The following is a 22034-nucleotide window of genomic DNA, read 5'->3' as shown; positions in this document are numbered from 1 at the left end:
TCTTATCTACTTTCACTTTACACATCTAGCTCCTATTTCAGCAGAGCACTGGGGCTGAATGTGTAAGGGCATTCTGATTCCTAGATTCTCTTGAAATCAACTGGAAGTTGAGCAGCCTTTGTATGCGGCTCTTTGCAGGTATTAAGGTTACAGGAATTCCAGTGAACAAGTAGTTTTTATCCTTAATAACACCCCCCCATGTGACAGTTTTTCATGGAAAAGTGCAAAGCAATGAAGTTGCTTATTTCTGGCAGAGAGGTGGTGTTTCTGTGAGTTTGCATTATTTTTCTCATCAGAATTTTTATGAAATGAGTGCAGGATTATTTTTAGATGTTGAAAGCCCTCCATGCGTGTGGTCCTCAACAAGCAGAGAACAGCAAATAATATAAATCTGAACTCCTGTTGATTCTTGTCTCTTTTCAAGAAGGATCATCTTTTTTTTATGCACCCAGAACTTTAAGTAGGGTAATAGAATTTCTTTTTACATTCTTTTACTCTCTCTGGAAGTAGCATGCCTTATGTATCAGGGTAGATGTTGTAGTTTTGCGTGGCGGGGTTGTGGTGGATGAGTGGGGGGTTGCAGTGGTGGCTTCTGCAAGAAGCAGCCAGAAGCTCTCTGCAGGCCTGAGAGAACAAACGCCAGCCAGCTCAAGGCCAGAGTTGTTGACCAAGGCCAAGCCCATCAAAGACAGTTGTAGCACGTCTGGGAATCGCACTTAAGAAGGGAAAAAAACACAGCCAGACACTTTCTGCCACCAGAGAAAGGAGTGAGAAGATGAAAGGAACTGTGCAGACACCAAGGACAGTGAAGAAGGAGGGGAGGAGGCACTGCACGTGCCACAGGGAGAAAGATGCCCCTGCAGCCTGTGGAGAGGCCTCCCACTGGAGCAGATGGAGACATGGAAGATGGTGTGACCTGCATTGGAGCAGGCCTCTGCAGCACTTGCAGCCTGTGAAGAGAGATATAGATACAGAGATGAGCGAGAGAGAGATGCACACTGGAGCAGACTTGCTAGGGGAGGAGCTTGTGATTTTGTGGGGAACCAGGCTGTGGAGCAGTCTGGGTCTGAGAGACTGAGAGACATTCTGTGACTGCACCCTATAGAAGTGTGACCCATGCTGGGGTAGTTGGGGTAGAGCTGAAGCCCCATGGGAAAGGATTCACAGTACAGAAGTTTGTGGAGGACCATCTCCCACGGGTGGGACCCCAACAGCAGGGGAGGAGTGTGAAGAATGCCCCCTCAGCTAAGAAGAAAAGGATTTTGTGAGGAACTGACCAAAATCCACATTCCCTGCCCCTCCCCATGACACAGTGGAGGGGAAGAAAGAAGAGACATCGTCACTAAAGTGAAGTCTGCTAAGAAAGGAGGTGGGGGGAGGTGCTTTAAGATCTGGTCACACTTCTCATTACCCGACTCTGGTGTCACTGGGTGTGCAGTGCAGTGTAATAAATTAGTTTTCTTTCCTTTATTCTGTGTTGAGTCTGTTTCGTCCATGACACTTATTGCAGAATGATCTCTCCCTGTCCTTATCTTGACTCCTGAGTGTTTCAATATGTATTTTTTCCCCTGTCCAGCTGAAAAGGGGAGTTATAGAGTGGCTTTGGTGGGCATCTGGCTTCCAGCCAGGGTCAAACCACCACAGTAGACAAGCCTGTTATTTCTGGCCAGATTTCATGCTTCAGCAAGGTGGTTATGAATATACATAGTTTGACATGCAAGGTACCTAGCAGATGTATGCTCAGTGTGGTATGTCATAGCTTTTTAAACACACAGGCCAGCTTCATATGATGGGTTTGTGTTTATGATTAGAAGATGTTATGTAGTGTGGTCAAAAGAATAAATAAGTCTAAGGCCACCTGCCCTAGACTCAGGATTCAGTTATCTGTACTGCGACATATCTGCAGGTCCCTGATAGGAATACGTTATATCCCAGTGAAGCATTTATGCTGCCACTTGAAATATAATTAGAAAAAGCTGCTGCAACAAGAATAATTCGTACATGTCAGGCCTTCTGAACAGGACAGTGACAGCAGTCTGACAAGTTGGGACACAGTCTGGACATATTGTATTCCTGCTGCACAATCGATCCGTGGGTGCCTGATGACTTTGAGGTGTCCAGACCGCATTTGATTTATTGTGTGAGTAGCGCAGAGTTGCTCTGTGCATATGCTGTCTGTATTGTGGGCTTTTGGGGCATCTGGCAGCTCTGGCTGCGATGCATCAGAAAACAGCTGGATGATCACTGAGAGGTAGGGTAGAATACAGTGAGTCTGAGCTGCAGCTCGTTACCCTGAACAGCAGATGTGTGTTGTATACTAATGTAAATATAACTTGGGCTCAGGACTTGCAGGCAGCAGATACTGAAATCCTGGAGTAGAAAAAGGCTAATTGTGTTACATCTCTCTTCCTGTTCTCTGTGCATGTATGGGTTGGTTCTTTATTTTCTGTAAAGTCAGTGTGTATTTCCTGATTTGAGGTATATTCAGCATCCCATGTTCCTATTGCAATGCAATGCAAGTAGCAAACAGTGCTGCTATAGATGAGAAAAAGTAAAATCTGTCCATCTTTCCTTGTCAACTGCAACCAAAGTTGTAGAAAGGGTGTTTTGCTCCTTCAGCACTACTCAAAATGTCACAAATGCAAAACAGTGTCATTGTTTACATGTCAGTCTTTAACTGTGATTTTTACATGCGGATTTCCCAACCACAGGGCATGCCTTTCTTCCTCCAAAAGGAAAATCATGCCAAGGTCTAAGCAACAAGAATCAGAAACAATAGAATCCCATTAATGGCTTGTAGCCTAACTACTGAGGAAGGGCATGGGCTTGAAGTTTTCTGGAAGGAGTGCATCACATTTGAGATGGCCACTGTTGCTTATCTGTTAAAGGCAAATAACTGAGGTCTCACAACATTTCTCCTGTCTGTGCTTCTTTGGGTACCTTTCAGCTTGATTGTGCTGAGGATATTTGTGCATTCAAGGAAAGCCCAGGCAGTTCTTGCTGCCTGCATCATCAGCAGGCAAACTCCTCCTTGGGAAGCTGGGCCAAGGACTGGGCAGCATGCGGAAGAACATTGCCACGTCTTACTGCACAGCTGTATTGGCTCTGCAGATGTGCTCACAGCCAGCCATTGCTATGTTACAAAAAGTGGAGATCTGACCTGTTTTTGATTAACATGCCATTTGTTTGTGGCAGCTTGCAGTAAAAGTGAAGGTTATTAATGCATGAACACTTAGCGGGACTGGATTCGAGACAGAGTTATGGAACCAGTTGTGCTGATAAATGATCATCAACAGAGTTTTCATTTGTAACCCGGAGAGAGCTTTCAGTGTTGTTGTTGGTAACAGCAAGGGGGTGGGGAGGGGGGAGAAAACTGCTTGTTTTGCTTGAGTGTTGCCAGCAAAATGGAAATGTCTTTTCTGCAACAGTTTTACACGGATTTCTGCTGGGGAGAATGACAAATATTCTCCTTGTCCATTCCAAAAGTTTCATCACAAAAAATATAACAGTTCCAGTTTTTTAAGGTTGATTTACAACCTTCATAATGTGATGCTGAAGTATATATTTTGGTGATATGAATATTGACATAAATATATGGTGATTGGTGCCAGCTGAAGAGTGTGTGCCACTGTATCCAATGAAGGTATCTACAGTGTGTGGCTGATTAGTGTCAGGTGTTCACTGATACCTGGCATGTGGACAAAGCTACTTTTTATTCTAATACCTTTTCTGAGCCACGTCCACCTTTTGCTTTCTTTTCTTTTCTTTCCTTTCTCCTTTTTATGATAAGATGTAAACTCTCTAAATGTTTGAATTTGTAGATAGCAAGCTACGTGAACAAATTTGCCTCGGACATCTCTATCTTGCAACGGTCGCTAGCAATCCTGGAATCGATGGTGCTCAATAGCCACGACCTGTACCAGAAGGTGGCACAGGAGATCACAATTGGGCAGCTAATCCCACACCTGCAGGGGTGAGTGTCTGATATGGTGGATTTTTAATCTTTTTTTTTTCCCCCTACATGAACACAGCATTTGGAAAAAGGGTGGTATAGAAACCAGTGACCTCTATGGCTCCTGCATCCACTATACGTGGATGGATGATGACTGGATTGAGTTTGTTTATTAAAAAAACCAAACCAATATGCTAAGTTGTCCGTGTGGCTGGAAGTGGGGAAGGAATAGAATAGCCCCCTGTAGTCATAAACTGCTTAACACCAGTGGCATACAGATGGGGTTGTTCTGCTCGCCAGCCTCTGGAAAGTAAGACAAAAATTGGTCAAGTTTTGCTGAAGGTGTATTTGAAAAGGGAGAGCAATGTGTGGTGATTAAATGGATGGAAACTGCCTCTTGTAGTATACTGTAATCTGTGGTGAACCGTAGTTATGTGTGCCTCCTGGCTGGGACGTTTGCCTTTTAATTAAGGCTTTTAATACTGGCAGGTTAATCTCCAGAATCCTTTAGGGAAGATTTCCTTTCCTACATCTAGCTGTTGGGCATCTGGTAGAAGCTAATTGTCTGGACTCCTGATAGGATCAGTGGAGGGTCAATGGCACTTCTGGGATGTGATTCATTCCACCTTTCTTGAATGCCAGGTCTCCCTCTGGAACATCTTGTCTTTCCTGATAACAGAGATAACCTGGTCATGACCAACTTTGACTGATTGCTTGACTTTCCATGATCAACTTGAAGAGCAAACAGTCCCTCCACCTTCTACCTGTAGTAATGGAACTGGCAGATCAATTTTCACAGTTTGTGTGTATTCACATACTGCTTTTGTGTTTAAAATTTTGTTCCAAACAGGACAGACCAAGAAATCCAAACATACACCATAGCGGTAATAAATGCACTTTTCCTTAAAGCGCCGGATGACAAGAGACAGGTATGTGGTTGGTTCCTGTTGTGTATCTACGTAGCTGTAGAAAAAGTGTATCATATTCACACCTGCAATTGTCCTAGTCTCATTTTTCCTGCAGTTCATTCAAACTGAAGCTTGTTCTGTGGTTTCATGCTGTTATAGCTAATTTTAATGGTGCTACCTCCATCTTGCGCCATTATTGGTAGGAATTAAGTATTCCTCTGTGCTTTTTAGTTCCCTGTAACCTCAAGTGAACCATATTGTCTGTGGTTGGCTGTAGTATTTATTGTACTGAACCCTTTGCCAGCACAGCTTGTAAAACTAGGCACTTTTTTTTTTGGCAAACTGTTCACTCCTCCACCCCCACCCACTATTTTTTAATAAAAAATTGTGTTCCTTTTGAAAATGGAAATATCTTGCCATGTAAGCATTTCATGATTTATATACTACACTATTTTAAGTTAACTTTGGGGCCAGAGATCAGAAGTCTCAAAAGGAAATATTTCAAGATTGCTAGTTGCTGTTAAATGAGGATGGAATGCAATGTGTTATGAAATAGAGAAGTTTTATCCATGTTTATCAAGTCATTAGCCTGTGTCAAAACATATGTAGTCATTTATTTACTTAGTATTTCAGTCATCAGGAATGGTGATGATAATTCTTGCGGTGACATACTGTTAGTGTCCAGAACAAGTTCATTGAGAGCTGCTGATCAGTTCTGACAATGACTTTCTTTAGGTTTATTTACATTTTTAAATGCTGGAGACTGTTTAAAGCAGTGCCAAAGCCTTAATGGGAATTTTTTCTATTTGCTTCAAAAATAGTTTTAAAATGACAAGCAGGGGAAAGTAAAGCCATGGATTGGTTTTAAAGAGCCTTTTTTCCCCCTGCCTCTTGCCTTTATCCTTCTTCCTCTGATACAATCTATAAAGGGAAGAAGGAATCTAATACACGAAACCAGAATAAAAGCTTTCTTTCAGTTTTCACCTAAATCTATGCTAGGTGCTTGTAAAGAAAACCAAAGATATCACTTTTTACATTTTTAAATAGTTGCTGCTGCTTTGTTTTTGTGAAAAGTATAATTTAGCTTTATTTGAAGTTGGGAGACAATGTCAGACAGACATAGGTAGGACCTTACTAGTAGTCAGTGGGCATGTCTTCCCAAAGGTGGCAGTAACACAGGCTCTTCCGGGCGAGTAAAACCGTATGTCACTGGCAGCAGACCCTGCAGCCTTCACTTCACCTGTAGCACCTGCCAATGTGACACAGAACTGTTAGTCATGCAGTTTGTGATCATTAGAACATAATGACCTGATTTGGCTTGAAGGCTAGTAACACTTGCAGGAAATCTCCTTTGGCTTTTAATTATCTAGAATGTGTTCAGAATCTGCTGTGTTTCTCTTTATATCCATCCTGTGGTTGATTGGTGATCCATACGTTGAAGAAGGTAGCTGTCCAGTAGCTTTAAGATAGCGATAACTGGATGACAAACTGAGGTGATGGGGTCTCCTGTAATTATCTGACTGCGGGTCCTCAAAAGTGCTGGTTCAGCACTACTGATGTGGTTTGGAGTGAGAAACTACACCCAGCCTTGTATGACTCTAGGAGCATTGGCACCCTCCCTGCTGCCAACTTGTAGGGACTGGCATGATGTGGGTGACTGCACTGCAGTTAAGGAAAAGATATAAATTGGTGCTGGTATCTGAATTCCTTCGCCTCCTTTATTTTTTTTTCCCCTTTCTGTTTCTGTAATGCAAAAAGCCAAGAGGTTCAAGGTTTTAATGAGGACTCCTTTGTTGCTTTGCTTTCTCTGTCGCTGTCAAGGATCAAATTATCTAAAAAATCTTGGTTATTAAAAAAATAATCAGAAGAGAGCTGTGAATTTGAGCATTGAAATGACACTGTGAATGTTTGAAACTCCTTTTTTTTTTTTTGGCAATTGTCTCCGTTTTTATGGAGACGTGTTGCTATGGAAAATGAGATGGCAAATTTTGTCAAAAAGTTCCTGTTCTCATCTGTTACTACAATACTTATTTTTGAAGAGGCAGCTTGCCAGCTGCTAATAGCCATACAGCCTTCTCAGAAACAAGGTTGATTTTGTTGCATTAATAGCTTTTTGTGAATGCTTGTTACTCCTATCGGGTTTTAGTCCAGTGACAAAATCCCCAGTATCCCACTAAAGGCTTTTTAAATTACAGGTATCGGAAAGAAGTGACATTTTGATAATCTTCTCCAAGAAGTAAAATAAGAGTTCCCTTTTTTTTTTTTTTTAACCTCGAATGCAGGAAAGAATACCTCATATTCTTTACCTGCCCATCTTTTGGTAGTAGATATACTTTGACAAAACCCGTCAGTCTGTTCCCTGTAACCTGAAGTATATCGTGTGCCTGGCACTCCCCCTGCAGCCCAGTTGCGCATCTCTGGAAGAGGTGGAAGCATCCGTGTTATTCCTTCCTTGGCTGTTAAGTGCAATGGAAACCTGCTCAGCCAGAAAAGATGTATAAGCTAAGGCTGAGCTTCTCTTGTCTTTGGACCGTTCCTCCTTCCCTACCATTGCCGTGTTCTGGTGCAGCACCCTTTGTTTAGTATAAAGAAAACAGCCAACATCCATGTCTGCCTCCTTTCTCAAAATGAGAATAATTTCCTTTTTGCCAGCAAGTTCTCACCCTACTGCTCACTTCGTTTACGTTGTTTCTGCAGCCAGGTCTCAGCACTCCCAGCTTTTCCCGTGCTTTATCCAGTAGCCTCGGTTTTCCTGTTTTCTGGTTTCTTGGCTGTTACATAAAAGCCATCAGTATGTACTCCCTATTGCTCGTCAGCTCTTGCAGAGATCAGCAGGAATTTTTTAAAATTTATCTCTCCTGAATGTGAACAGTATCTTTGATACCACCCCAGCTGCACAGAATCACCGTGCATCCTGAGACCGTCCTTAAGCGTGTTTCAGCGCTGATGTGATTTGTTGTGCTGCCTTACATAAGGCTGTGATACAGGAGCCCTATTTACAATCAATGATCTACTAATTCCAAACGTTACCCCTCTGTGTACATACAAACAGTGTCTAAATAGCAGCATGCAATATGTTATCCAAATCCTTAAATAGTACATTTTGAAAACAAGAATTTAAAAATAATTCCATGATGGTAATTACTCTAAGTTGTACACATTGCATATGCTAGTGTATGTCAGCAAACACACACATTTCTGTATTCATGGAAAAGTTCATGGAACTTCAAAACAAGGAGTGGACTTGTAGCTATGGTTAGGATTCGACTTTCATGCTTGATAAGTATAAAGTATTCCCTCCTGTGCATTGTAGAAGGAATTTGCAGCTTGGGCAGCTGGGACCAGCTGCTTAAAAATTAAAGTAAAAGCACATTCACCTTGACTGTGAATTCAGACAGGTCTAGAAAATTAAGTCAATTTAATACAAAATACCAGTTTAATACAAAATACCAGTTTAATACAAAATAGCAGCCCAGTGACAACACTGCTGCCAATATACAGGAGAGAAGTATTATGTGGAAGAATGTTTTCACAGTGAGGGTGCCAGAGCACTGGAACAGGCTGCCCAAGGGAGTTGTGGAGTCTCCTTCTCTGGAGATATTCAAGACCTGTCTGGACGCCTGCCTTTGCTACTTGTCCTAGGGAATCACTTTGGCAGCTGGGTTGGACTCTGTGACCTCTGGAAGTCCCTTCCAACCCCTATGGTTCTGTGATTACTTGCTGTGATGAAACGGTACTAAGTCGTAGACTGAATGAAAGTTAAAGCACTTGACTTTACAACAACTAAAATATTAATGTAAATAAGCAAGATGTTTGGCATCTTTCTTTAAAATCCTGGCTGGCTTTTATCCCGTACTTCCATCCCCGCCACATCCCCCCAGAAGGGTGCATAAGGTTATGCGTAAATACTCTTTATAACCCACAGAGGTCTCTTCTGAGGACTCATTCCAGGTGTTGGATCGCCAAAGTCCTTGGCTTCAGACATGCTTTTCACTTTCTTTGCTCCTTTTCTCATAGTTATCTGAGTTTATGACCCCCAAAATAATGCATGCAGTTGTACATATGATACACAGCTTCATTTCATTAGTAAGCAACGCTGCAGAAACTTAAGACCTTTTACGTCAGTGTTCTAGTTACAGCACTAAGATACCTGCCTCTGGCTAACTGTAAATTATTATTTTTTTTTTAAACTAAATCAGGAAATGGCAAACATTTTGGCACAAAAGCAGCTTCGCTCGATCATCTTAACTGTAAGTATATAATTTTCAAAGTTATTTTTCACTAGTAGAGAGAAAAGGTGACTCCAGTTTTGGTGTTTGTAGGTTTTTATCTTAATATATTTTAATCGCACGTGTATTTCAATATGTTTTGAAGTCTGTAATGTACAAGGTAAAGGTTTGGTTGTTGAATGGGTTCCAAATTGGGTTTATCAGAGAGGGTATTTTCCCAGTCAAATAAAATGCAAGTTCTTTATGAAAATATAATACTGAATAAAAGAATAATATCTCAAGCATTTTCTTCTTGTAGAGAATGTGAACTTTGTTGTGCAGACAAGGGGCTGTGTGAGGACTTTTTAGCAAGTCAAGGTTTGGAGCTGATGACAGCTGAGCAAGCTGCACCGGGCTTTCCACATTGCAAAACGAAGCTCTGTGGGTTTGAGTTCAACAGATTATTCTGCTTTGTTATCAAGTTGCATGTAGTTTGTGAGCACTTGTACCAAAGCAGCATGAAATACAGCTCAGAGTGAAGTTGATGAATGTAATAGAAAAGACTTGTATCTGCTATCATGGGAAATCAGAGGGATTTTGCCTTTGACCTTAGAGTACATTGCATCTTCAAGGGAACAAGGAGAAGTACTCCTCTGTTATGAGATATTAGATGGTGTAAACCAAACCAAACAGCAACTAAACAAATCTTCGATCTCTCATTCGCTCTCATACACGCGAAATATCAGAACTTGGTTCAGAAGGCACGTTTTCACACTTATACCAAAGAAATTTGGTATAAGCACATGGATAATATTCTTAGGTGTTCATTCACTACTGTAAAATGTTCCACTGCCTTTTGGCAGACAGATTCTTTTCTTCTCTGGAGCTGTGCAGTATCAGTCGCTGTATCCATCTCCTACGTGATGACGCTTTCCTTATGTACACAGTGCTGCATTCAGTTTCCCATATAGAACCACTTGGTGAGTTTTTGGCACACAAGGTATTTTTAAATTGTCCATCAGTTTAGGATCTGCATTCAGAGTAGGGTATTTCTGCACATTTTTATACCACTTCTCAACATATGCACAGGCTCTACCTAGTGGCCAGAAGGAGAAAGCTTAGGAGCATTGTTATTTGTAAAGTCCTGTCCCTTCTAGTAACTTACACAGTACCTAAATCAGTAGCATTACTCTAATCGTTGGTTGAATATTTTGATAATGTCTCATTCACTGGAGTCTGTCTCTCTTTGCAGCATGTTATCAGGGCACAGAGGGCCATCAATAATGAAATGGCACACCAGCTTTATGTTCTGCAAGTACTTATCTTTAATCTTCTGGAAGACAGAATGATGACAAAAATGGATCCACAGGATCAGGTAAGTATCTGGCATGATCTAGTCAAAACAGGAAGAGGACAACTGCTCACTGCTGTGCCTAAAGCTCTTTATGGAGGAAAAGAAACTGCTAGGAACACAACTCATTTGTGTGTTCTCTCTCTGCAAAAGAGACAAAAGCACAATGAAATGGCCAGGTCTTTCCTCTTAGCATGAAGTTCTGTCAGCTGCATTTGGTGTCATCCTGAGTTAAAGCTCTGAGCAGCAGTTCAGCGTTTGTTTATTCTGTTTACATTTCAGAAGCAGCAAATATGTATGGTCCTTCTTAAAAAGTACTTGTGTAGAGCTAAAACAGATGTTTAAAAGAAAACTGTCTGACATGGTAGAGTTGAAGTTAATTTCTGTTATGGTAAAACCCGTTTTTGTTACTGGGAACCTGTTCTTGCTTGCTGTGTGCAAACACCAGCTTTTATATTGTTCAATATGAAAAAAGAGATACTCCCCTAAGAGGTTCAAGTTTAAATGTAGTATCAATGAGCCACAGAATGATGTGTTTTGTTTATTTTTTGTAGCCTTTTCATAGTCCCTGTACAATGAGGAACCCAATTTCATTTTTAAGGGGACATGTGTTAATCCTTGATGGCAATTTGAAGAGGAGGTGGGGGAGAGTGAGATATGTGTAAACATATGTAGCATGCCTTAGGATTTTACCCTTCCTCTTTAAGTTTGAGGCAGGAAAATGTGCATGTGGTTACCTAGTGCATATTGCCATGGAGAGTGACTGGCCCAGTAATCACCATCCTACCATCAATACAATATTGTCATGAGACATTGCAGTTACACATCACTAGAAATAACTTCTCTCTTGCCCATTCCTGAGCCAGAAAAAATGGACAGTTACCCAAAAGATTGCAGAGTGCTGAGCCATTTTGATTTCAGCCAGTAAAGTGCTTAAGTACCAGCTTAATTTGAAATGTGTGTGGTCTTTTGGCTTCTGTGGTTTCATGCCTGTGGTTAAAATTAAGTTAGTGGCTTTACTAACATGGGCTCAGCTTCTGTAAGTCAGTATGTAAGTGTCAGCATGTGAGCCTCACAAATGTGAGGACTTGGGAAAATGGGAACCACAAAGTAATTCCTTCCTGACTGTCTCTCTGAGTATGAAGTAGGGAATTCAGCAAAGAACAGTTGGGTAGCGGAGGGAATACAGTGTTTTGAAACAGCTTTTATGGTATTGGGTATTAAAGTAAGAGGTAAGTTATTTTTTTATCCTTGTTTTTACATAGGCTCAACGGGATATCATATTTGAACTCCGAAGGATTGCATTCGATGCGGAATCTGAACCGAACAACAGCAGTGGCAGCATTGAGAAACGCAAATCTATGTATACTCGAGACTACAAAAAACTTGGATTTATTGTGAGTATCTCTGTGTGGTAGTGCGCTCAAAGTGGGTGAGTGCATCAGCTGTAGTACATCCTATAATCAGACACTACTCTTACTTGGTCTTCTGCCTATTTCCTGCAAAGGAGTAGCCTAATTTCCATGGTACTGGGTTTTCTTTTGGTTTGGTTTGATTTGATGGGGAATTTTTCGTTTGTGGATTGGTTTTTTTAGTGTCTTTTTGGTGTCTTTTTGTTTGCTTGTGGTTGGGGGTTTTTTCCCCCCAAAATCCTTTTAACTCCACAATACTGCTTTGACAGAAAATAGAGTTAATTGGAAGGTTGAAGCACGTAGCTTTCATAATATGCCATAATGAAAATCTAACTTTTAATGATATCTTGGGTGACCAAGCATTGTCTTAATGGATCCCTGCCGGATCTGTAAAGTCATTGTACTCTGTTAGTATTAATGTGAATTGATGAGGTCAGTAAATCCGAGGTAAGACTCTGTAGTATTTCCTTGTAGGGCCTTGTGTTTTGGTTGCTTGAAGTCCTTTCATCTGTGAGAAGGGTGATGCAGAATCTCTTACGCTGACTTCATCAGCCCAACTGGAGTTCTGGTCTTGGCTGAAGCTGTGTTAGGGAAACAAGCATGATCTGGCTGGACTGTTGCATACATTTATATTAATGAATGATGTGTATTTCACCCCCTCTGGAAACAGCATGAACATGTAAACTGCAATCAGTCTCTTGATTTATTGTTTACTTTAGGTTAGTATGCAATTTTCTTTCTCCTCCTTAGGTAAAATTGTATGCTTTGTATCTTATGGGATCCATTTCTTTGCTGTTGGCCTGGCAAGCATACGCTGAACATAGTACAGAGGCCACAGTTGTAGACAGGGTGGTTTTAAACACTTTGGTGCAAGCTGAAGCTAGCTGTGTAGTCTGAGCACTCTGCTCAGCTATGTGGCATAGGGGTCAGCATTGCCCAGTTCCCTGGTACTTTTGGGAGGAGGCTTTCTGAGTTCTGATAATTGTTTTCATTACTGATGAATGAGTAACAAGTACCGCTGTATCAGTGCTGTTGTATCTGTAAGGAATCGTAAGTAAATAGATGGGAAGGAAGGAATTTTGGGATTGTAAAGCCCATAGTAAACTTAGTGTTTTGAAGAACCTCTTGAAACTCTGCATGGGTGTTTTTGTTGTTTGTGAATCTGTACAGTAGAAGACCATTGCTGTCCCAGCTTCTGAGCTTGGCAGCTCCTGTGGTGAGTTGAGCAGAGGGCTTCGTGCCTTCAAGGCTAAAACTAAAAGAAAATACAAGCCCTGGCATAGAGGCGTGTGGTGAATGAGAACAGAGGTGGGGGGTCACTGTCACAGGCGGACAAAAAGTAGCTGGTGACATAGAAATGGTGACGAACACAGAGGAAGCGATGTTGTATGCTAAAGTCACAGGGGGGACATACACAGACTGTGGACAAATCAGAGAGATAAAATTTTAAACAATTGTTCTCAAATTCAGGCTGATCACTTTAAGATTTGTGCTGCTCAATCTAGTTTTATGAGAGGTTGGAGTCTCTCAACTCCCACAGCCATCACTGGCACCTCTGAAAATCTGATTGGGCTTTCTTAAAGCTGGAGCTAGAAAATCTGAGCATGTAGCAGAGCATACAGCAGAAGCTGAACTGGGACGAGTGCACAGACCTTAATTCCAGTCCTGTTTTTGTGCTACTTAACAAGAGCTAAAGATGATGAGTTGTGCAGGCTGGCACTAGTTCTTCCAGTGCTTTTGTTTGTCCCAGGGGTTATATTTTGATACAGCGAGCTGAAATTATTAACAGCAGCACATCTTAGCTGATAGGGTTGCAAGGAAAACACTCGATGTGAACTGTCTAGTCTTGAGTGTGCTGTTCTTGTGCAGCAGGGTCTTATCCATTATCTTCATTACTCTCATTTGGGCTTCTACTAAAGATGCTTCCAACAGCTGTCAAGGGTAACTTCAGCACTGTTTACTATTTAATTCTGATAGCCTTTCACAAGGGAATGGGAAGCAGAGTCTAGGAGGGAATGGGAACTGGGATCAAAGCAATTAAGAAAATATAGGAAAGGTGTAATGGGAGATAAGAAGAAATATGGGAAAGTGAACACCAAGTGAAAGGAGCACCATAGCAGGGTCCCAATGGGAGGCAGGTTATCTCACTAACGGTATAATGAGGCAATGTACACATAATAAAAATGTCAGCTGTAAGCTGTGAGAAGAGTAGCTCTGCTCTAGTACAGAGGCTTTACTTTAAGAGTGCAGGTGACCCTGCATGTACAGCTTGTCTTCGCTGAAAAGGATGTGTTTTAGCAGTCACCATCCCTGGATGTGTTTAAAAAATGGATAGATGGGGTACTTAGAGGTATGGTTTAGTAGAGGACAGGAACTATTGGACTCGATCTTAAAGGTCTTTTCCACCCTAGTCATTCTGTGATTCTGTCACCTTCCTCACAGAGCAGGGGAAGGAAGCAGGACCTGTTGTAAAATCTGACTGGTGACTGCCAGCCTCACAGGGCTGTGCTCTGACTGGCCTCCAGTTAGCCCATCCACTTACTTCCAATCCAGCATTAAAGTGCCTTTGGTTTCATAAACTGCAGGTAAAGGGATTCATTAGCAAACTTATTTATGCCTCTGAGTAACAGGAGGTTTCTCTTCCCCCTGGTTTGGCTGTGTGGCACAAGAATAAACCCAGTCATAGCAGGCTGCCTCTGAATGCTGTCTTCATTTCTCTGACCTGGTGGTCAGGATGCTAATTTCTTGAACTTAATAAATGTTCTTTATGAAAGGAAGAGCAAAACCATGTCTAGCCATCAATTTGTTGCTGGACTGCTTGTTCTGTTTCTGTATGTGAAACTCAAGAATTCTGTTCATTGCTCTTGGCCACATCAAAAAGCTCTACCCCACTTCAACTCTAATGTCAACAAGAGACAAAGCCCAGACATGGCTTCAGAAATTTAGTTATCATTTATAAAACTGCATAGTTAGAAACCTACATCCAGTTAAAGAAACCATAAGGCCTTTCCAGATGGTTGTGATGACCTGTGTGAAGTTTATTACAAGCAGAGATTTTCAGATGAGACAGTCTTGAGGAGGTTTATTAAAATGCTAACAAATACCACAAAAGATGACCCACTTAGCAGAGCTAAGATACACTCTGCCCTATTGAATTACTTTCTGAGTCAATTGCAAATGAAAAAGCCTGGATTTCTTTTCCCCCATCCCTTTTAAAATCTCTTTTGTCAGGGAAATCCCAACCAATGTTTATCCCTGTCTGTTCTTGTTAGTGGCAGTACAGTTTTTTTGTAGACTTTCAAATAATAATGCAATTCAGTGTTACAGAAAAAGATAAAGCCACATATATTGGTGTCCTGGTTCTGGCCAGGCCAGAGTCAACCTCCCCAAGCAGCTAGCACAGGTGAGCTGAGTCAGCCAGGGCTGTTTTCCTCACCACCTGACATCATAAAAGCTGCTGGCTGGGGAAGGGCAGGGGCTTGGTACCTCCAGGACAGTCTGAGTGCAGTCAGGGTGTCTGGTCAGTTGGTTGTTTGGTCAGTCGGTCCTTGCCTCCATAAGTTACTCTGTGTTAGCACTGGGTGTGAGTGCGACTGGCCGTTATTGTTCAACATGCACAGTGATATTGTCAGTAAACTGTCCTTATCCCAACCCGTGGAGGCTCTGTCTCTTTCTCCTGTGGGAGTGATGTGTGGTGCTCAGACTCTGGTTGGGGCTGAACCACCACAATTGGTGATGATAAAATGAGTCCTAAAATTCCTGATCTGTTCAAATTATTTTGTTTTGTAGACCTCATTTTATGTGAAGCTTTTAGTTTTCTTGTATTTGAGTAAACTTAATTCCCATAATCAAGGCAGGCAAGAGATACAACAAAAATTAGTATCCTGTATATTTTCATCATAATTCTGTAAACATCAGTAACTGTCATCTAGAAATTACAGTGAATATGTTTGATTAAAGTTGGAGGCAGATCTAACCAAATTCTCAGAAACTTAAATAGGCTAAAATGTTGGGGGGGTGAATCTGACCCTAGACCAGCTTTTATGTTTGCATGTTCAGAGCTTCAGGTTATCTCTTATTATTTTATTTTTTTTTTAAAAACTTCAGTAGACTATAAATGGTTTGTTGGAGTGTAAAAACTCGACATGGAAAGTGACTTCACAATTCTGCCATGCCACACTGGAATTTATTAGTGTAGCAAAATAAAACGTGGGTTAATACAGGAGATACAAAGCCAGTGGGGAACTGTCTGATAAAAGGTGACAATTAAAGGGAAGTTGAGAATGGTGGAATGTTTTTCAAAAGGCAGACATGAGCTTGGCTTTCAAAATATTTGTGGTGGTGGCATAAAAGATTGAGTGTGCGCTGATGAAACAAATTTGGAGGCATCAATGAAAGAATCACCATGCCATTCACAATGTTCTGGATTAGAGAAATAGAAAGGGAATTTTATTCAGTGATACAAAGTGCAGTGTTGTTCATTTAGGACCACTGGTAAGAATTTCTTTTCTAGGTGAACATCTATGAGAAAAGGTAGTAGAGGTTGTGCAGTGTAGCCATAAAAAGTCAGATGTTAAGCTAAGATATATCTGGAGTGATACTTTTGGAAGAGCTTAACTGTCAAGGCCATCTTCTGCATTTCTGAGACGTCACCTAGAACGCTGTAATTTCAGTTACCTTGCAGTGACTTGTGGACTGATTGAATATGAGCACAGAGGGCGAGGCTTGTGCAGTGCTGAGAGGGAGATGGCATACAGGAGGTGGCTTTAAAACACTGGCTTGTTTAGCCCACCAGGCTGAAGGCAGTGGAAATACCAAGCGTGTGAATACTGAGAGGAAGTAGTCTGTAAGCTAAAAGGCAGTGATGGCAATCAGCTCTTGAAAAAGATTTTTTTTTTTTCTTGGAATGATGGGGACAAATGGGTTACTTGTTTAAAGATGCATCCCTTATGAAAAAGTTCATATACTAGGACAATGCTAGATCCAGGAAACAAAACACATGAGAACTGTATGGGAAAACAAAATATAGGGTGGCTTTGAGAAGTCTGAAGGCAGGCATGAATAATTAGATGGATAAGGACTTAAATGGCAACCTAGCTGATTTGTTAGATAGTACAAAAGCTTTCTAATGTGAGGAGAAGCAACACCAGAATAGATAGTTTGGAGGATGTGTCTTACAGAGATCTCTGGAAAGAAACTTCAAAAATAGTTGAGAATAACCAAAGCATGCCTTAGGCAGAACACAGACCTGATGAGCTTCTGAGATCTTTTAGCCTTGATTTTTTTTCTCTCCTTTGTATCCCAGATGAGCAGCTACTTGGCTTTATCTTTTGATCTTATTCTTCAAACATGCCTTGCTTCACAGCAGCACATCCAAGTAGTGCTCTGAAGATAAAAACTATTCAGTTCTTCTGGGGTGCTTCTCACTGTCTCTTATTCATTAGCTGAAGCCTTGTGATAGTGTGGCCCATATAGAGATGAGGGGAAGTTGTTTTTTGTGGAATTTTTTTTTTCCCTTTGACTTTTCTGACTAAGGAAAGATTTTATTTTACAGAACACTCTCCGTCCCTCAATGTGTGGTTTCTGTTACACCTAGATGAGTTACTGTCTGCACAATGTATCAAGTCAGGCATTTGGAAGATTAATAACCTACAGTTAATGACTGTATTGCATGTTACAGTCTTTTGTAAGCCCCTTGTTGTCTCTAGACAGAACTGTATCACTGGGCCAAGTCTCCAGCTGTCTTAACTGAGAGGTTTGGCCTGAAGTTCCGGTTGTCTCTGTTCCGCCAGCAAATGGGAAGTATATGGACCTTTGCAGGCATGAGGCATCTATGTGTCATAGTGACTGCAGTGAGTCAGGGTTTGGTGGGTTTTTTCCTTAGAGCAGGCAAAACTAGTAATTCACTGTATGGAATGGAGAGTCCTTAGGCTGCTGTGGCCAAGGATGACTCAAGACAAAGGCAGTAGCTGCCAGATAACTATGCAGCATGATTTATTCACTTCGATCCATTCTGCTTCTTCCTGTATGCTTATTCCTGCAGCTGTCTCAAATAGAAAAAACCCTCTAGCCTGTCTTCTGTGTGACTTTTTATCTCCTTCAACAAATTTGAATGATGGGCCACAGTAACCTCCTTCATGTCGTCATATGTTCTCCAGAGCAAGAGCCTTCTCTGTATTGAAAGGAGGCAGCTATCAGGGAAGTAATTTTTAATAATGTCATTAATACTTTGTTATGATTACCTACAAACATGGCTTACCTACAAACATGGCAAACTCAGACTGCAGCAAGTGCAGGTATACTCCAGCCTTCAATTGCTGTCATCTTCAACCTGTCCTGTAGAGCTCTGGCATGTATAGTTGCCTCATGCTCACTTGGAAGCTGCTTGTCCCCCCAGCTCATTTCCTTGTCACGTCCCATCTATATCCCCATTCTGTTTGGGATTGAAGGAGTAAAGATAAGCATTGGAAAAGGATGGAGAGGAAGGCCTCCAAAGTTGTTACTTTGATTTTTATTTTAATTGGTACTGAATTAAATTTTCTTTCCCCAAGTCAAGTCTGTTTGCCCATGATGGTAACTGGTAAGCAATCAGTCCCTAACCCTTTCTCTCTCCCTCTTTCCCTAGCCTTTTGGTTTTGATTTCCCACTCCCCTTGGGTTCTTTGTTCCATTTTGATCTCAGGTTTGATCTCTCCTTCCAACATGTCTGACTGCTGATCAGTCATCCTCATTCATCCAGTCTCCCTGAATTTCCTCTTTTTCCAACCCCACTCCCTCCTCGTGCTGCGGTTCTGCTCTGGGTTCTCCCTTGCTTCCCTCTCACCACCTCGTCCTCCCACCCTGTTTGTTCCTCCATCAGTATAAAGCCTGCTCAGTCAGCTGGCTCTCATTTGCAGCCACGCCACTGAAAGTTGTTAGGACTTTCTCAAGTCAGACCCAAACTGCATTATCTGTTTTATTTTCAGAAATGGGTGGGCTGCATTTAGCTGCAGTGTTCCAAAGATTAACGTTTCCCTCAGCATGCAAAGCTTCAGTTGCCGTGCTAAGTGCTGTCCAAGCTATTAACGACTCAGAACAGAATCTAGTAATGGGAAGCATCAGCCAATTGTAGTCATAGTCAGCACTAAGAGACTCACCACGAACTGACCTGGTGACAAAATGCTTTCCTTTTCATTTTTAAAACATAAAGTGGGAGGTTCTGACTTGAATAACTCCACCATAGCTAACTTTTTTCTGAAGTTGTGGTGTTACATTTTGCTTATTATTTTGGACTGTGAAATAGTTGCATCCTTGTGAAGAATTTAACTTAAACTGTTGGTTTATTAACAGTTTATATTAACTGCTAATATAAATCATAATAATTTGATAAGTAATATCTTAATGATAAATTATATTGCAGATTTGAGGCGTGGCTTTACTTGGAATAGGGTGTGTGTGCTTATTAAAGGAAAGTTCAGATTTCTGTTGATAGAAAGGCTTTAGATGGATATTAAGATTGCTGTGTGATAATCATTCAGCCTTTATTCCTGACTCTGAAAGAAAGAGGTGAAGAGTCAGGGTGAAATTGTGTGGTGAAAGAACAGTGCACAATTATAGGTACTTTCCATGGTGTGGATTAGTCATTTAAGCAGTAGATTGAAATGGGCTCTAAAAAGGAAAAACTGAGCAAGAGTGGGGTGGGGTTGGGATACTGTGCCCTGTAGTATTATTAGTCTTTAAATTCTCTGGAGTTACTAAAGACAGCTAGATCTCTGAAGCCTCTTCATTCCAGCTCAACATCTGGATTGATGGTAGCAGTTTGCTTGGAGGAGGGGTGAAAAGAGGATGGACAGAAGCAGGACCCCATGAGATGCATTTATTTAGCTATTCTTGTTAAAGACCTGAGAGCAGACATCCTTTTTGTTCTGGGAAAAAAAAAAAAAAAAGAGAGCCAGTGTTAGAAATCTTACATTCCTGTGATGAGCTGTAGTAGTGGGAAAGCCTATATCAGGAAGCTGAAGTTTTGTGATGTGGGGACTGAAGTCTGGAACTGATGTGAAATGCTTGAAAAACTCATGTAAAAGGTCTTGAATTGTCATTTTCATCTGTTCTGTTCGCAGTTTCCTGATGTTTCATCCTGTTGGTGGCATTCTGCAGTGATGGGAAGTGTAGCGTTGTTTATCCTTTGAGGGGGAACTTTTCAACCCTAGTAAAAGTAATGCTTTCTTACATTCAGGTTCTCTTGCTGGCTTTGGCAGTGGCAGAGGAACATTTTTAGAATGATATTGTCTGTGAGCCAATTTTTTTGAGTTTTAAAATTTTTATTTAGTCCTTTTTTGAATTTTAAACTTAAAAGATTTAATCATTGGCTTAATGATAGAACAGCATAGATGACAGGTTGTCTGTACTACTGAAAATGATTTGTAGCTTTCCATCCTCCTCCACACTCTCAACACCCACAACCCTCTTTCCCTGTTTAAAAAAACCTGTGAAATCACTTGTTGCTGGAAAAATAAGCAGTTGGAGATTTTCTTTTGTGGAGCTGTTCAGATATGGAGAGGCTGCTTTGCCTCAAGACAGAAGTGCTTGACCCTCAGTTTGGTTGCCTTATTTCTATATGTAGCAATGGTTCACTCTAAAGTAGAATACTTTGGCATTAATGATAGCTAATAATTAAGCACCATGCAGCAGAGCAGAAACCATGTCTAATGGCACTCCACCAGAAAGGAGACTCTTCTTACCTTTCATCATAGTACATGGTTCAGAGACTTGACTGTCCTTTTGTTTACCAGACTTATATTTGCAGATGGTATGGCCAGAAAAATTACATGGTCTGCCTTTTTGCCTCTGAAATTCCTTCAGTATTGAACACATGGGCAAAGACAGGAATGGGCATAGTGTTTCTTCTCTCATTCTTAACCCTGTGGCCACCAGAGTTTGCTCTTCTACACCATTTGTAAGCTTCACTCTCCATCCTGTCCTTCATTTTGAAAGCTGATTCTTTTTTTCCCCAGCTAGTGTTTTAGAAACAAGATTTTGTTCATTTACTCCTTGAAGTTTAAGTTTTGGAAGGTGAAGGCTACTGATACGTATTTATTTGTAGGTGTTATGAGAGAGTTGTAGCTTTATAGTGACAGCTACTCATGGTATTTGGTCACCCTGTAATTAAAAAGACAGAGATTCATATGACTGTATTTGCTTTCTTAATTATTTGGAAGTACTTGGCACAAACCAGAATTTGAGAACCAGTTCTGTCCTCCTTGTTTTCTGAGAGTAATGCTTACCTGTATAATCCTATTTCCATGGAGGAATATAGCACAAAACAAGATCCAGTCACAGGAAATAACAGCCCAGGACCTCATGTAACATTGATCTTAAACCAGTGAAAACATCTACCCTGATGTAAATGTTTGAAATGCTTGTGTATTGCACTACTATTGTCTGCATCAGAAGTGCACCACCACCACCTTGTACTACAAGAGCAACAAAGCTGAATGTTTTTAGGAAAGGGCAGAAATAAGCCTTTAAAGCCTCAATTAATTCCCTTCCCTCTTTGTCACATTTAATGACATTAATATGTAATATTTATTCTACCTGCCTCTGCTTTTCTTCTCCTTTACGCTTTGCTCTGTGTTTCCATCATAATGTTTCCTTCTTGTTCATCCTCTGACTGACAACTAATAGTCCTCCTTCCCATCTGTCGTGGTTTCTGCCCTACCACTCTTGTCCTCCTCCTTCCTCTAAGCCTTCCCACTCCCAAATGCCCAACTTTTACCCTTTCCTCTCAGTGTTGTTGTGTGCACTTCTGCTTAACTCCTATTTCCAGCCCAGCCCTGGTTTGCTTTTTCTCTAAGCCTTGAAGATGGAGCCAGGGAGTGCTCAGGACAGGCAGCATCTTCAGAAAGGAACTGTACAGGCTTCTAAAAGACTTGTTAAATTTAGTCCACCCTGAGTTTTTATAATGCGGCCAAATGTAGCCTGCTTGGAGGTAAACATGGATTTACCCTTGGACCGTAATCCCTTCAGAGCTGCTGTGGCACACACATAACCACAGCCACAGACATTTTGAGAGGTAAAGTTCCTCAATGTCTGTGTGGAGATAATTTCAGCCTCAAGAGAGATTTTAAAACTTTATTTCCTAATTAAAAAATAAGAAGTCTCCATTTCACTTGTTGAAAAAGAGTGTTTTAATTTTATTAGGTTAATATTTTACAGTATGCAGCTC

The 22034-nt window shown here is 41.1% G+C and overlaps 1 protein-coding gene across 2 annotated transcripts in view; it reads left to right on the top strand.

Annotated features, from left to right (window-relative positions):
- ELMO1 (engulfment and cell motility 1) overlaps positions 1–22034 on the top strand; it is a gene marked incomplete at its 5' end in the record, with an annotated part of 264986 nt that overhangs the window by 59295 nt on the left and 183657 nt on the right. Inside the window, 5 exons of one of the 2 annotated variants that reach the window (XM_084280366.1) lie at positions 3822–3973; positions 4803–4881; positions 9060–9110; positions 10321–10443; positions 11685–11816. In XM_084280366.1, coding sequence (XP_084136492.1) covers positions 3822–3973; positions 4803–4881; positions 9060–9110; positions 10321–10443; positions 11685–11816 — 537 coding nt within the window. Of the gene's footprint in view, positions 1–3821; positions 3974–4802; positions 4918–9059; positions 9111–10320; positions 10444–11684; positions 11817–22034 lie in introns of both variants that reach the window. The other variant, XM_084280367.1, reaches the window with a different exon arrangement.

The sequence above is a fragment of the Gallinula chloropus genome, assembly GCF_964237585.1.
Source record: "Gallinula chloropus genome assembly, chromosome: 2".
Classification (NCBI taxonomy): domain Eukaryota; kingdom Metazoa; phylum Chordata; class Aves; order Gruiformes; family Rallidae; genus Gallinula; species Gallinula chloropus.
The sequence above is the reverse complement of the archived record's forward strand: the minus strand, read 5'-3'. Positions and strand labels throughout refer to the sequence as shown.